The sequence below is a fragment of the Cryptomeria japonica genome, chromosome 4, assembly GCF_030272615.1.
Source record: "Cryptomeria japonica chromosome 4, Sugi_1.0, whole genome shotgun sequence".
Taxonomy (NCBI): domain Eukaryota; kingdom Viridiplantae; phylum Streptophyta; class Pinopsida; order Cupressales; family Cupressaceae; genus Cryptomeria; species Cryptomeria japonica.
Genome location: NC_081408.1, coordinates 461,987,223 through 462,003,383, shown reverse-complemented (window position 1 = coordinate 462,003,383; position 16,161 = coordinate 461,987,223). Strand labels below are relative to the sequence as shown.

Sequence of the window (16,161 nt, the reverse complement as noted above, 5' to 3'; positions counted from 1 at the left end):
TTCTCTTAGTTTTCCAGTCCCATAGTTCAGCTCTTCTACATCTATTTTGCAATAAGGTTTTCCTTCTTGAATCCTTTTTGCTCTACATATTCCCAGCTGAGTTTATTGTCGAAGTCAAGACCAAGGTACTTAAATTCATTGACCATTTGTAAGGGGTTGCCCTCAAAAACAAATTCCCTAACCTTCATTTTCTTCAAGGTAAAGATGATGACCTTAGTTTTGCTAGTGTTCACCTACATGACCACCTCATGGAAAAAAGTTCTAGAGTCATCAAGTGTTCTTTGAAATCCTTAAAGAAACAAGATTTTATTGATTCAATGAACAGTTACACTGATAGAATCAATTTAGTTAAAGAAAATCATGCGCACACTCTTCAAGCAATCAACTCCCTTCTACTCTAGAAAATGCTTATTGTCATATTGTGGAAATCTTCCAAGAACAGGTTGAATTCTTGACTTCTCCAAATCCTCAGAATTATCAAGGGGAGAGCTCCAACAGTGAACTGATATGTGCACACTCTTCAAGCAATCAACTCCCTTCTACTCTAGAAAATGCTTATTGTCATATTGTGGAAATTTTCCAAGAACAGGTTGAACTCTTCACTTCTCCAAAGCATCAGAATTATCAATGGGAGAGCTCCAACAGTGATAACTAATATGCGCACACTCTTCAAGCAATCAACTCCCTGCTACTGTAGAAAATGCTTATTGTCATATTGTGGAAATCTTCCATGAATAGGTTGAACTCTTGACTTCTCCAAAGTGTCAGAATTATCAAGGGGACATCTCAAACAATGATATGCAAGGAACCAATAAGAAGCAGCTCTGGTCCAACCATCCATGACTACTAAACCATCACAAGTAGTTAATGAAGATGGTTTACTGTACTTCCCTTGGGGCTACCATTGTTCAGGGAAGAAGTAGCTTTATTTAGCCTTCTTATGTTTTTGATTACGGTAAAAGCAGGTTTTGAAGGGACCCTGAAACCCTTTACAAAAGATCCTTAAGAAAATAAAGCATTAAGAAACAAGAAGGAACAAACATCTAAAAAACCAGCATAGAAACGAGCAATATCCAGCAAAAAAGCCCCACAGAACCATCAACGTCCAACCAAAACAGACAAAAGACAGAAAACAAACTACTTAATGTTTTTCAGGGCATTAGCCAGAATTCCGCTAGTCCCATGCAATTCTTTAATATTATCCCTAAGTTTAGGGATCTCCTTAGAAGAGGCCACATCAGCTTTCTTCATGCTCGCCCTTGTTCTCTTAGTCGCGCCACCAGGAGCACTTTCCCCAGTCCTTGTCTCAGTAGCATCTTCATCAATTTCAAGGTCCACAACGGGTTTGAGAATGCTGGAGCCCTCAAGGACTTTAGAAATTTCCTCTAAGTTCTTAGTAACAATAGTAAGGATATCCGGAAGCATTACCAAAAGGTCTTTCATAGCAGTATTTCCTTCCTCCAGATTACCAATCTGAGCTTCCATCTTCTTTGCTTTTTCCTCCATATCCTTCTTCCACTGCTTTTGGTCCCTGTCATCTTTCTTCCTTTTCTCTTCCCCCTGCTTCCCATTTTTTTCCAGATTCTTGATTCCTTCATAAGCCCACCTGTCAAAACCCATTCTAGCCTCAAATAGGTTTTTGAGATTATCCAGAATTAACCCTTCTCCAGCAAACTCCTTATCCTTGCTCGGATTCTCCTTGTCCATCTCCTGCTCAAATTCCTTATTCTTATCCTGCTCAATATCCATTTCTTTTTCCTCATTAATCTTATTATCCTGCTCCTCCATTGGCTGGCTTTTGATAGTGCCTAAACTAACACTATGGGTAGGACTATCTTGATCGGAAACATCCTTAGCTCCTTCCTCTTCCTCCACTTCCTCTTCTTTCTAGCTTTCCTCTCCTCCAGATTCATCAGTTTCCATCTCACTACCATCTTTTCCTATATCCTCTGAGTCATTCTCCGTCTCCTTTTGATAATCCTTGTCCTCTTGAATTTTCAACCTAGTGGCTTCTTTACTCTTTTTGCTCTGATTCAATTCTTCCTTGCTAGGCCCGCCTTCCTCCATCTTTCTCTTACCTTTCCCCGGAGACGCATACAATCTGTTATTTTCCTGGATAGCAAGGATTCTGCAGTGCTCATAAATGAGCAAAATGAGGCCACAATGAAGCACCAGAGTCGAAGGGTTCTTGCTATGCTTATTAAGAGACCTTGGCAAAGACCTGAGGAGGTGGTAGGGCAGGGAAATCCTCTTCTCATGCCTGAAATGATTTAACAACACAAAATGGTATGTGTGGACCCTAGTAAAACGACCCTCCACAGTAATGTATTCCATAATAGCATTCAACACACAACCCCAAATTTTCTTAATGTTGGAAGCATCATAATCCCCCCTCCCCCCCCCCCGTAGCTTTACCAATTTTTGCCCTCTCCTTCTCTTTGCGCGTAAAAAACTTAACCACATTATTAGAAACTTTCAAGTTTCTAAAAAAATTAAGACCTGAGTGGGGCATACCTGTTACCGTCGCTGTGAGGTTCACATCCACCTTAAACCTCACACCATGAATTTTGAATGAACCATTAATTCATTTTTCAATGACTTTGGTGACAGCTAGGTTAACTCTGCCTTTATCATAATTGACCAGCTTCTCCATGAAATTCGTCATGAACCCTTTTTTCAGCTTAGTCCATACCTTTTGCATTTCCTTCCATTTGGATATGTTATCTGGTTCCTCTCTCCTTAGATCCCCCCCCATTTTCAAGTTCGTTATACCAAGTCTGTTCTTCTGCAATTTCGGAGCTTCCTTCCAATTGACTCTTGAAATTTTGAAAATGCTAACCCACAAAGTGTGCGGAAGATTAATAGCTTTGATTAGGATTCTGCCATTCTGTCGTGTCATCATAACCTTTCTATAAATGTGATGATAACTCATTAAAACTTTCATAATTAATTGTGCAATCCATCTTTCCCCATGAATTTGTCCTTTCTTAAAAGATCTTTAATATTACAATTAATATTACCTTCCCCATACCAAATACTTTGAGCTTCGGAAATTGTGCCTAGGTTTGCTAGACCATCCGCAACCAAATTTTTTTCTCTAAAGGCATGTTCAATTATAATAAATTTAAAGCTAGCTATAATTTCTCTAGCTTTAAAAATAATATTTTCTATAGACCACAATGGCTCAGTTTCTCCCTTCAGACACTTAATATTGTTTAGAGAGTCTCCCTCCAGCCATAATTTATCATGATTAAGGTTTTTAGCTAGAATCAAAGTATTCAAAGCTGCAGAGGCTTCAACATAATGACTAGTTTGATTACCCAGAGGGCCAGCAACTGCCACAAGACAACTTCCAACAAAATTCCTGACAATGCCCCCATAACCAGCTTTACTCGAGTTCCCCTTAGACGCCCCATCAAAGTTGGCCTTATTCCATTCCTGAGACGGAAAGCTCCAAACAAGACCATCCCTACCCTTCTCCTTACTAGATTTGATATTAGAGAGGTTCCATCTATCATTAAAGTCCTCTTTAGCAGTTAAACCATGATCAGTTCCATTTAATCATTCAAATATCCCTCTATAGACTTTATCCACCACTACTTCAGGGTTAGCACTTTTATCCCTAAAAATCCTGTTGTTACGCTCCTTCCAGATATTCCATATAACATTAGGGAGAGTAAGTTTCCACGGCTCAACATTCTTAGAGTTGGAATTAGGACAATACCATTGCTGCCAGAACTCCCCCAGAGAGTTCGGGAAAACCCAGCTCAGCTTCCACCTACTAAAAATAATGTTCCAGATTTCTTGACTGAAAGTGCACTGGTAGAGGATGTGACAAGCAGACTCCTCTTCCCTGCAACAAAGAGAACACCTGTTAGGAAAAACAAATCCACGCTTTTGGAGGTTATCAAGAGTCAGCACCTTGTTTTGGATAAAAATCCAAAAGAAGATATTAACTTTGGTTATCAACTTCTTTATCCACACTTAAGCCCACAAAGGAATCTCTTCTGGAACTTTGTTGTGGATAGCCACTGCCGAAGACAGAGAATAATTCCCATCCAAAGTCTCCCTCCAAATCAAACTATCCTCCTTATTGTCCCTAAAATTTTTATAAGAAAGCAGAATCTCAAGAAACTTTAATCCTGGACATTGCTGGCTGAACTCAATCCACTTCCCGTTTCTCCAATAGTCTCTAATAGAGCCACCATACCTATTTTTGAACCAATCTTTTCATTCCTTAATGATAGGAATATCCTCCAGAGGTTTATCCAAGAGCCATCTGTCTTTCCAAAATCTAATAATTCTTCCATTCCCCAATGTCCACATTCTTCTAGCAGCAGCCCAACTTTTAGCCGTTTGAACTGCATTCCAAATTGCAGATCCTTCAACAGAAAAAGAGTTATCCATAAATTCTTCCTCAGATGGTTGCATATAAAGATATTTCTTTTTCTAGATTAAATTCCATTCTCTTTCCTCAGATTTGTTTAGCTAACAAGGCATTATTCATAGAAATAATATTCCTTAAACCCGACCCCCCAAAAGCCTTAGGAGTACAAATTTTGTTCCAAGCAATAAGAGGTATTCTATTTTTGTCTTCCACTCCCGACCAAAGGAACTTTTTTTTGAATTCTTTCAATTGCCTCCGCAAACTTTCTGGGGATTTTAAACAGACTACGGGCTTAAATAGGCAAATTTTGAAGAGTAGCTTTAATCAGCGTTACCTTGCCCGCTTGACTAAGGATAGCTCCTTTCCAACCAGCCAATTTAGAATTGAATCTATCAACCAACTTCATCCAGAAATTCTCCGAAGGCTTTAGACAAAGTGGGAGCCCCAAATAGGTTGAAGGAAACTCAACAATTTTACATCCAAGGATTCTTTCAATCCTTATTTGTCTTTCAGCAGGGGTATTAATAAAGAACAAAGAACTCTTATCCCAATTAATTTTTTGGCCAGAAGCAGTTTCATAGGTGTCCATAACATTCTTCATATATCTTGCTTCCCTAATAGTAGCTTCCCCCATAGTAATCGAATCATCAAAAAACTGTTCATGAGTACAGGTTAAGTTGGAAGATGAAGGTTTAAGGCCTTTGAGCTTTCCATCTTCCACATTTTTTATAATATATCCGTCTAAACTTTCAGCTAAAATAGTGAACAAGATAGGGGAGATGGGATCCCCCTGTCTTAGACCTCTAGAACGTTTGAAGAAACTAGAAGGGGATCTATTAACAATAACTGCAGAGGAGGAAGTTTCAGTGAACTGGGAACAGAGCTGAATCACTTTATCCCCGAACCCAAAAGCTTTCATAATTCTGAAAAGGAATTGCCAATTCACTCTATCATAGGCTTTAGACATATCCAACTTAAGAAAAAAACTCTGATTTTTTGCAGCAGTTAAAGAGTGAATATTTTCATGAACTGAAATAATAGAATCCAGAATCTTTCTACCAGGGACAAAACCATTCTGTTGAGCTGAAATAATCCTGGGAAGAATATCCAGCATTCTAGAGGTAAGAACCTTAGAGATAATCTTGTAAACAGAATTACAAAGACTAATAGGTCTGAACTTATTAATAGAGTCAGCTCTAGAAACCTTCCGAATAAGAACGATGAAGGTCGCATTCAATTCTTTTAAAAGCCTCCTTGAACCAAAGAATTCTTTGACTCCATTACAGATATCAATCTCCACAATATGCCAGAAGATTTGGAAGAAGAACATTGGAAATCCATCCGGACCAGGAGACTTATCTCCCTGAAAAGAAAACACCGCCTTTTTGATTTCCTGATTAGAAGGGATCCAAGAGAGATATTTGTTGTCATCCTCATTTAAAATGGGAGGGATAGCCTGCACAAGAAGGTCTTGATTTCTGAAATCCAGATCATCCACCCCTCCCATAAGATTGCTGAAAAAATCCAAAGCTTCCTTTCTTATATCATTTTCATCCGATAAAATCCCCCTATTGCAAGATAACCTGGAAATCCTGTTAACCGCCCTATGCTTTAGAGATGTCAAGTGGAAAAACCGGGTGTTTTTATCACCTTCCTTCAAATACAAGGCTCTTGATCTTTGTCTCCAAAAAGTCTCTTCATTATAAATAATTGTGTGGTATTTAGACAACAACCCATTTTCAACAGATCTCAAGTTCTCTGAAAGCCCTTCCTCTTGGATTTTATCTTGGACTTCCTTAATTTCAGTCTTAATTTGGGCTTTGCTTTTAAAGATATCACCAAATATCTCTTTGTTCCATATTTTGATTTTGGCTTTATAATGTTAAGCTTTTTGGCTATTCTGAATAATGTCGTTCCCTCAACCTCAGAATTCCACCAATCAGCAACACAGACTTCCAAAGACGGGTGGGATAAGCACGTTTTTTCAAATCTAAAAGGGAAATTTCTCTTAGCAGAAAAATAATTAGTAGTAAAAGAGATAGGGTAATGATCAGATCCAATCTTAATAATTGATGCCAAAGAGCAACTATACTTAGAAAGCCACTCAGGAGAAATCAGGGATCTATCCAACCTTACTTGAATAAGATCAGATCCCGTTCTACGATTGGTCCAAGTATAATTAATCCCTTGGAGATCCACATCCATAAGAGCTTGATCGTTAATAAAATCCATAAGATCTTGTCTTCCCTGCAGCTGCAAAGGGAGGCCTCCCATCTTTTCATCCTCTTTAAGAGGTGTATTGAAATCTCCCATTATTATCCAGCTTTTATCAGCAAAATTTAGTTTGTCTTTAGCAAGGCTCCTCCAATATTTAGATCTCTTAGCTTTAGAGTTAGGCGCATAGACATTGGTGATAACCCAAACAAAGTTATCCTTAATTTGCTCAAGCAGAACTGAGGTCCTATTAACTTCTGAAATTATTTCTTTCCCTATAATAGTATTTTGATTCCAAAAAATCACTGTTCCTCCAGAGGCACCCTCCGAACTAGTTCCAATAACTCCATTATTTTTTAATATTCTAATCCTTTCCACTTTATCCTTACACATCTTAGTTTCCTGAACAAGGAGAACATCCGGTTTATGATCTCTTATAATATTACGTAACACATCCTGCTTATGGGGGGCATTCAGCCCTCTTATATTCCATGAAATTATCTTCATACTTTAACCGGGGATAAGGCTGACTTGATGGAACTCTGTGTTCCATCAGCACGGTTCTTCCAACTTTCTTGTTCCCTTTGATTTTTTAGAGAAGGTCTCCCCTGGTTTTTGCTGTGACTTCCAACATCTGCCACTTTCTTATTCTTGCTTCTAGTTGAAATACCTCCATTGGGTCCTCCATTATTTGATTTGCTTTCTTTAGTACTGATAATCTTAAAATTTCCCTCAAGAGCCACCGTTTCCAAACTTTTAGGTGGAGTTTTGCATTGGATCGGCTTAGGACTTCCATTGGTTAATAACAGAAAAGGCTCAAAATCCGAAATGTTATAGTCCTGCGCTTCATTAAAGTCTCCCCCATTCTCTTTTGTATTAGATGAGGCATAAGCATCATCATTGGAACTCTCATCAGCTTTATCCTGGATGATAGGCCCTTCCTTCTGGTCCTCTGATTCAAATTCTTGAGCATTTACATCCATCCTTTGCTCTTCCTCCTTGTTGCTCTCTATTTGATTGTTAGAACAGGCACAAACCAATTTTTCATTATTACTATTCATATCCTTCTTTTCCTCATTTTCCAACTCAATCACTTCCTTATTAGGAACACACTCTGCATTTGGGTCTTCTCTCTTCCCTTTCGTTTGCCATTTTTGCTTCGAACTGCTATCACTCTTACCACTCTTACTCTTCTTGAGCGGGCAAGATTTCGCCCAATGACCCGACTTTTTACAATGAAAACAAACAAACGGGAGAGATTCATACTCAATCACTTGGGTCCATTTCCCCAATTTAGATATAATCTCAATAGCTTGAGGCATATCCATCATTTGATTAACATTAACACAGATATGAGCAAATACCAACCTTGATTTAGCTGCAGTCATCGGGTCGATCAAGAGAAGTTCTCCAAATGAACCCGCAATCCCTTTAAAGACCTCCTCATTCCAGAACTCCAGCGGAAGGCCAGGGAGACGCGTCCACACAGGCGCTGACACAAAAAAGGACTCGTCAAGAGAAAGGTTAGGAGCCCATTTCTGTAAAGCGAAGGTTGACTTGCCGAACATCCATGGCCCTTCACATAGAGCTTTATTCATATCTTCTTCGGAATTAAAAGCAAAGGAAAAAAAACCCCTAGGCAAAGCTGCCACATCCACTTGACCTTTGAGAACCCATTTCCTCCTTATAAAATTCCTTACAACATCAATGTTAGGCCTAAAACCAGCGAACCTTCCAACTAAGGTCATAGCTAATCCAGACATAGCGAGATCAACCAGCTTATCCGGAATAGAGATAGCGACAACTCCTGTCGCGGGATTAGATATATTGTTAACTTCCGGAAGCCTGGATTTCACCAGTGGCCTCACTCCAAAAAGCGCTGACCATTTTTTTTCCTTACCTCTATCATGTGGGTCCCCGTTTTTGGAATTTGTCTTCCACCGATTTGACTGTCGCCTTGTCCCCTTCAGTACCCTGAGAAACCTGGAAACCAGCTTGATTACCAGCTCCACCCGCAGAAAGACTGCCATCCCCAAGAAATCCGCCATTCCTAGGTTTGAAATTTGAATTTCCCGCTCGCTGCTCCCCTTGCCACTCCTCTCCAGCTATGTTTTTTGTTTTAGCCTTCTTATGTTATCAACTAGGTTTTTCTATATTCTTTCTTTTAAGATGGTTTATGTGCTTTCTACACAGCAATTTTGTAATAGCTAGCTGTTCAATGTCTAGACTTTTTGGTTACAATTAACTGACAAAAGTAGAAAATAGATCTCAAACTTAGCTGTTTTTTGCAATTCTGAAAAAGTTGACAAGATTCTAAATCCCTGTCCTTTGTAATTATCTCTCTTATATAAATATATATAATTTTTCTTTATCAGAAAAAGAAAAAGAAAAGCTCAAGAAGTCAACACCATCTCTTCAGCTCATTTTCAAGTTATATATTCAACAAAGAATGAAGACAAAACAAAACGTCAAAATAATATGTTGCACGATTGTTGCTTTGTGAGAGAGCAGACTCTTGGATGGGTTACTAATTTTTGAAATACTTATTGTATTTTATTATAATATTATCCATGATAGATGATAGTTGTTGAAGGAAACCTTGTCTAATACAGAACCAAACCACGCTAATATCTTTATATGTGAAGAACTGCTTATTTAGGTATTGTCAATTATCTTGACTGTCCAGCAATTTTAAAACGATAGATCTATTGAACTAGAAAAATTATAAAGGACAATTAAAAGGAAGCTTTTGAGTAACTTGAATGAATAATGTGTTGGCTATCAATCAACGTAGAGATAATCTTATAAAAAAGTAGTGTCCTTTAGTATGTCCAAGATTACTGTTGTCTTAATTTGTCTGAATTTTGTGCCTGCATTAAAGGTGTTGATTATTGATATTGTGAGTGGAGGTTATTTTCCCTATTTTGTGATGCAGGTTGGATTTGGGCAAACAATTTGCACACCTCTTCGACCTCATTGTGGAGAATGCCTAGTGAGTAATATTTGTCCAGCAGCTTTCAAGGAGACAGCCAACTCCAAATCAAATTCAGGGACCTTAGTTAAAATGAAGAAGACTTGAAGAATTGATGCCAAAATCGCAGTGGTATGTACATTTTGTTTACAAAGAATTGGAGTTTTGGGTGTAGCAAATGTGTCCTCTACAGTTTTTTTGTAAGGAACCATTGCAACCAGTTTTATGACATCGGAAGCTTATTATCTTTATTGTGTATTTTTTTGTTTAGTTAATTCAAAGTTCTAGATAGGTTACAGATGGCTAAAACTATAAGTTCAGATGACCAATTATTACCTTGGTTAAAATGAAGAAGACTTGAAGACTTGATGCCAAAGTGGAATGTACATTTTGTCTAAAAAGAATTGGAGTTTTGGGTGTAGCAAATGTGTCCTCTACAGTTCTTCGTAAGGAATCATTGCAACCAGTTTTATGACATCGGAAGCTTATTATCTTTATTGTGTATTTTATTTTGTGTACTTAATTCAGAACTCTCAACATGTTACAGATGGCTAAAACTATAAGGTCAGATGACCAACTGTTACCTCTGGTTATAAAAATTGATCAAATTAAAATCATCAACGATACTATGTTCTCTTTATTGTTTATTAATATGTTAAGGCAGTCAGTTGTATAGACCGCCAAGACTCAGATAAGCTACTTGTGATTCTTCAAAGGAGATGGGTAATTTTGGTGTATCTAGTAATTTGCTGAGCTCAATGCCGATAATCCATATCATCTTTCACATTCCTTTTTGGGTTTACTGAAGTCTTTAACAGTATCGTAGAAGGCTGAAGGGAATCCATCCTCTTTGCTTATTGCAACACCATGGAAACAGATCAAGCAGAAATACCGCTTTCAATTTTTTTGACATTCTACTAACGTGTTCGCCAGCATAAGTTCCGAAATTATGTTTAATAGTATGGTTGCCAATTATTTTTAGATGAGCAGAATTCTCTTGTCAATTATTTATCTGCCTTCTTGGTTTTGTTATCAGTAGCAAAAAAAATCATGTCAGTGCAAATGAGTTATGGTCCTACGCATACATCTTTTCGACATTATCTAAGGTTTAACAGAGTTGTTTTTGCCTACCAAAAAATATATGCTCATATATCGATTATGGCATCAATGATTTTGTTATTTATATATAAAAAGATCCCATTGATTTATGGTTTTGAGATCATGTGAATGGATATCCTTGAGTTTGCAGTTCTTTTTGAAATTATTTTTTGTTACTTGAGACCTATGTTACTGGGTTCTTCTAACACACACCCCCTGACACCCACACACCTGTACCCGTGTGGCTACAGGTCTGGTTCTGGTCCTTTACTAGTTCCTCAATGAGTTCTTCCAGTGTCCTACCTGGGTTCCCAGGAGGGACCCTGGGCGAACCAAAGAGAACCCAAAGGCTGCCCCAAAAAAACAAAAAAAGTTTTCTTTTTATTTTATGTTTACATTTTTTACGAACAAAAAATACCTGCATACATAATTTCACCCTTGAGTGATAAAATTATGAAAATTTCATGTGTCATGAAGGTTTGTCACATAAGAATCTTGATTACAATGAGGGGGTGACGAGGAATTGGGATCTAACTCATGAGTGTATTGACTTAGATGTTGTCGTTGCACAACTTGCCAGAAATTATCTCTAGATGAGAAATTATCTCTAGATGAGGCAGTTTGTACAATACATGGCTAGTGGAAGTGGCATTGTAACTGGCTGTGGTTCAAGATAAAACAAACCAAATGTTAAGATTTTGATGCTTTTGATGAAGAGCAATATGAAGATTATTAATATTGATTGTAATTTTAATTGTGTTGACATTTGACAAATCATTTAATTACTACACAACATTGCATTGAGTATTAATTCTTTTTTGTTAATTGATGTCTAAAACTCTTGTGACTAAATAAGTTATCCAATGTTGAGATAAGTGGGAGATATGATTTTCTGTCTGATTTAACGTAGTATGTGACATTCTTAGTAACATTTTGTGTCTAGCTTAGTAAGTGATGCTAGTGTTTTAATTTACACCTTTTGATGCAACACAAAATAGAATAGTGAACTCCACTCTTTTTAAATGGTTAATAGGTACAATGAAAAATTAATTAGGTTACCTCCTACATTGCTAGGTGCAAGAAGAGAGATTCAATTGCAAAATTGGATTGTATCCCCCCTTTCTAGTTATGTAAAATTGAATTTTGATGGGACTTCTTTAGGCAATCCACGAAGTGCAAGGGTAGGAATTAGTACTCACAAGAAGACAAACTTTGTTCATTAAGGTTCCTTATGTTTAGGTCATTGTACTAATAATTAAGTAGAATTAGAACAGTATGGTTATAGGGATGGCTCTAACATCCTTAACGATGCAACAATTAATCATGGAAGAGGATTCCCTAATTGTGATTAATGCACTTACGAAAGGTTGCTTTCTCTTAGTTGGTAGTTCCAAGAAGTCATTTATTCATTGCTAAATGATTTCAATTGTAACAACAAATTATCGTGCCAATTGTGGTATAGATCTCATAGAATATTTTACTCTATGCTCGTTTTGGCCAAATTGGCTTCTCCTTTGTGGTATTTTATTTTGTGTTCCCAATATGGCTTCAACATAGTTTGTATTTCTTTACTTTTCAACAAACTTGTGTTTCAAAATTTATAGACCAAAATCAATATTTTTTTTTGATATTTTGATCATTAGTAGCTTAGTGTTCATTCAAGAAATTTGACTGATAGTGCAAAAGTTTTGAATTCTTGAATTGTTCAAAAGATGAAAGAATAGAAGGCAAGACTTTTGAATTGCTTAATCTCGTTTGAGATCACTAGCTAGCACATTTTTTTCAAGTTGCCAATTTGACAACTTAAAATTGTGCTATTGGTTGTAATATTCACATCAAACAGGTGGGTCCCATTGTCCACATAATAGAGCAAAAGTAGTTTTTGGTAGTTAGCCACATGCAAGATGTGGCTCAAAGAAATTGTAATGCTTCAAAAAAATAAAATCCATTGCACTATCAGTAAAAAATACCAAGTTATTTATCTTGTGGGCCTTCTCTTGTTTTTTGTAGGTTTTGAGAGCCAGTGAAGAGGAACAAAGATTCACATGCCACATGGCAATTTTTTAAAATTTAGAGAAGTTAGTTTGACAACTTCACCATTATGCTATTGGTTGGTGATGAACATAATTGCGCTAGCAAGTCCCTCCTTTTTGTGGCTTCATAAGAACAAAGGCAACTTTTGGAATTGTTCGATCTTTAAGATCAACAACCTATACAAAATATTGAAATTTTCAATCTTCCAACTTCATGCTTTGTGCTATTGATTCCCAAGATATATAGTGGTTTCGTATTGTTGTGCTATTGGTTACCATAGGTAAGGATTAATACAACATAGCAATTTTGTTACCAAAGGAACAAACAAATGAATAGTGTAGACACTTAAAATAAACACCACCTTTGTTCCTCAACCTTTTCACACGATTCTATCCCATCCATTCCTTGATTAGATTGATCCATTGCTTCCCATTTCAGGTATAGGATTGCATTTCACCCGTAACCTCGCTTCTCTTGCATCAGACCTTTCCCTTGTCGCTCTTGCAACGACGTTTTGCCTAATTGCATCCAAATTAAGGTTTTTTACCCCTAGTTTGAACCTCTTGTTCAACCTTTTTCACACCTATTTAGATTCTTCCCGTCTCATCCCACTCCTAGTGCAAAAGTTGCATTTTGACCCTTGCTTTAGCCCCCTTACGTTAGATTTTTCCCCTCTTGCTTCGATAGTGTTCGTTTTGATCGTTTTCTCCATCTCGCTTTTAGGGTTTCGTTGCTTCCTGCCTTCTGTTTTCGATCCCGTTGGATCCGCTTTCCTGCCTAGTCATATGTCAAAGTTGCAATTTGATTTCTTTTTCAATCCCATAGCTTCACATTTGTCCCCTTTCCGTCTGGTGACTTGTTTTGACTTGGTTTGCTCGGTATTGGTCGGTTTTACCCGGTTTGCCCTAATTTGTAGTTTTTCACTCGAGTTGCCTCCTTTCCTTTCTAACCTTTCCCATTCTTTCTAATTTCATCTTAAGTCCCATTCTTTCTAATTTCATCTATTTTGACTTAAGTTGACTTAATTTGACCCTAATCAGGTCTTTGGACGTCAGTTTAACATTTTTTGTTTTCCATTTTAGATTTAATTAATTTATTAATTAATAAAGCCCCTTTTTTATTAATTATTGTATCCTAATTTTGTCAGCGAACCTCTTCCCCTTTTAAAAGTAATTAAATAATATTGTATTATTTGATTAATTTCAATTTATCCCCTTTAATTAAATAATTTTAATGAATTAATGAATTAAAGGTTCATTTATAACTTGTAGTTGAATAATTCATTAAAATTATTCAATTATCTAATTATGTCTTCAAATTAATTAAATATCTTAATTTTTAAATTTTCTTAATTATCTTCTCGAATGAGGATAATGTTTGCTTTTTCAAAATTTTCATTGAAAATATTTTCCCAATTTCGAAAATGGCAACTTTGTCTCATGAATTATCTTTGATTTTTCGAAAATCCTAAATATCTCATTAATTTCAATTTTTAATTCAAAAATGCCGTAAGCATCCCCAAAAATTAGCTTTTTTGCAATGTCATCACTTTTTCCTTTTTCTCTTTCATCCTTCCTTGAATGGCAGCTCTGTCATGCGCTCGATCTTGTCTTTGCCTGACCTAGGGTTGTACTTGAATGTGTTCATTTCATAGTCAAAATCAAGCGGCTACAAAACAAAGACAAATCTTTTCCAAAAATCCAAACACTTCAAAAACTTCAAACATTCCATGCAATCAAAATCCAAACACTTGTCCAAAACATTTCAAACGTTCCAAACAATCAAACAAAGAAACTTGTCCAACTAGTCAAACTCAAACATTGCAAACATCTAAAAATTGTCTCCAAAATCAAAAAATTGTTTTAACCAAACATAGGTTTCATCTTAGATCTATCAGCATCATTATCATTATCCTTGGTTTAGGCTCATTTCCATATCATTGTCATTATCCATGGTTTAGGCGCATTTCCATATCATTGTCATTATCCTTTGGTTTAGGATTCATTGCCATTATCCTTAATTGCATTCATTCGCATATCATTGTCATTATCCCAAGTCTGAGTCATCTTTGCATTAACCCATATCATTTTAGTATAATCTCTTAGTGATCATTATCCTCCCTAGTCTCTAGGTTCATCCTAGCATTGTTCATATCAATCCCATTTGGTTTTAGGATAAATTTTTGCATAGCCGTATCCTCATAAGTCATAAGGTCAAATCATCATCTCCAGTTTGGATTATCTTCAAAATTAGGATTTTCCCTAGTCCAAATCCAAAGTTGTCACATTAGTCCATTTTTTTTCCCCTTTAGAACACATCATAACCTTTCTTCACATTGCACTTAGATCCTAAAAATTAAACTTTTTGAAAATTCCAAAAATTTCAAGTCTTAGATCAAACCCTACGTCATTGTCTAGAAGTCACTACCTTATCAAGAAGTTTTATCCACTATTAGTCATTATCCAATCAAGCCTAGCTTAGTATCCAAGCGATAGGTGAGACTTTGTCAATTTGTCCTTTTGTCCTATCAAGGTCATGACTTCATACCAATTTCTCAGGGTTATACCTGTAGACTTGTAGTCTTAAGATTTTCCAAGTCTTGAAAATCCCAAAAACATAGGTTGCATTGACATCCTTTAGGATTGCATCTTCTTATTCCTTAATCTAAGTCTTGAAAATCCAAAAAATATAGGTTGCATTTGGTCGTCAAAATTCTCAAAATCCAAAAGAATATGGTTGCATTTTCCATCCCTTAGTTGCATTGCATTTCATTCCTAAACTTCGAAAATCCCAAAAATGGCATATAGTGCAATGGTTGAAACAAGTTGTCAAACTTCTAGGAGACATCATTAGCCTTATCAAACTTCCTATTCTCATGGGACCATGCCATTGCAAACAAACAATCAATCTAACATGTACATGTCCCAAAACGTGCATCAAACTTATCATCAACAAACAAATGTCATACCTATTTCTCCATCACTTGAAGAGAAACTAGCTCAAGAAATAGGGATATTGGAACAAAAGGTTAAAAAAAGTGAAGAGAGTAGATCCCAGATGTCCAAACTATTCTAAAAATTTAGAGGTTCGAATACAAACTTAGAGCTAGTTGACGTATGAGCTCTTATTACACAATTAGACATACCATCCCTCTCACAAATAAACATGAGAAACCAATGTCAACAACAAACACATCCAACTATGCAAGAAGACATCCAATATTAGCCTCAGAAATTCCAAGCTTATCAAAATTTTGGGCCAACACATCAAATGACACAACAACAACCAATCATCGAGCGATATCAACTGACCCACAATTTCAACAAGTACACCAATATGTGCCACAATATAAACAATAGATACCACAAGTTCCTAGATTTCAATGTCAGATGACTCAACCAGCAACACAACAACAAATATTAATAGCATCGTTGCAACAACATGGACAACAACAACA

General features: G+C 36.6%; 1 protein-coding gene across 5 annotated transcripts in view; it reads left to right on the top strand.

Moving 5' to 3' along the window:
* Positions 1–10,247, top strand: part of LOC131077356 (endonuclease III homolog 1, chloroplastic) — a 169,638-nt gene extending 159,391 nt beyond the window's left edge. For 2 of the 5 annotated variants that reach the window (XM_058014837.2, XM_059219882.1), the window contains one exon: positions 9,537–10,247. In XM_058014837.2, the coding sequence (XP_057870820.2) occupies positions 9,537–9,680 (144 nt within the window). In that variant the 3' untranslated portion in view covers positions 9,681–10,247. The remainder of the gene's footprint in view (positions 1–9,536) is intronic. The other 3 variants (XM_059219880.1, XM_059219881.1, XR_009372340.1) reach the window with 3 other exon arrangements.
* The last annotated feature ends 5,914 nt before the right edge of the window (positions 10,248–16,161 follow it).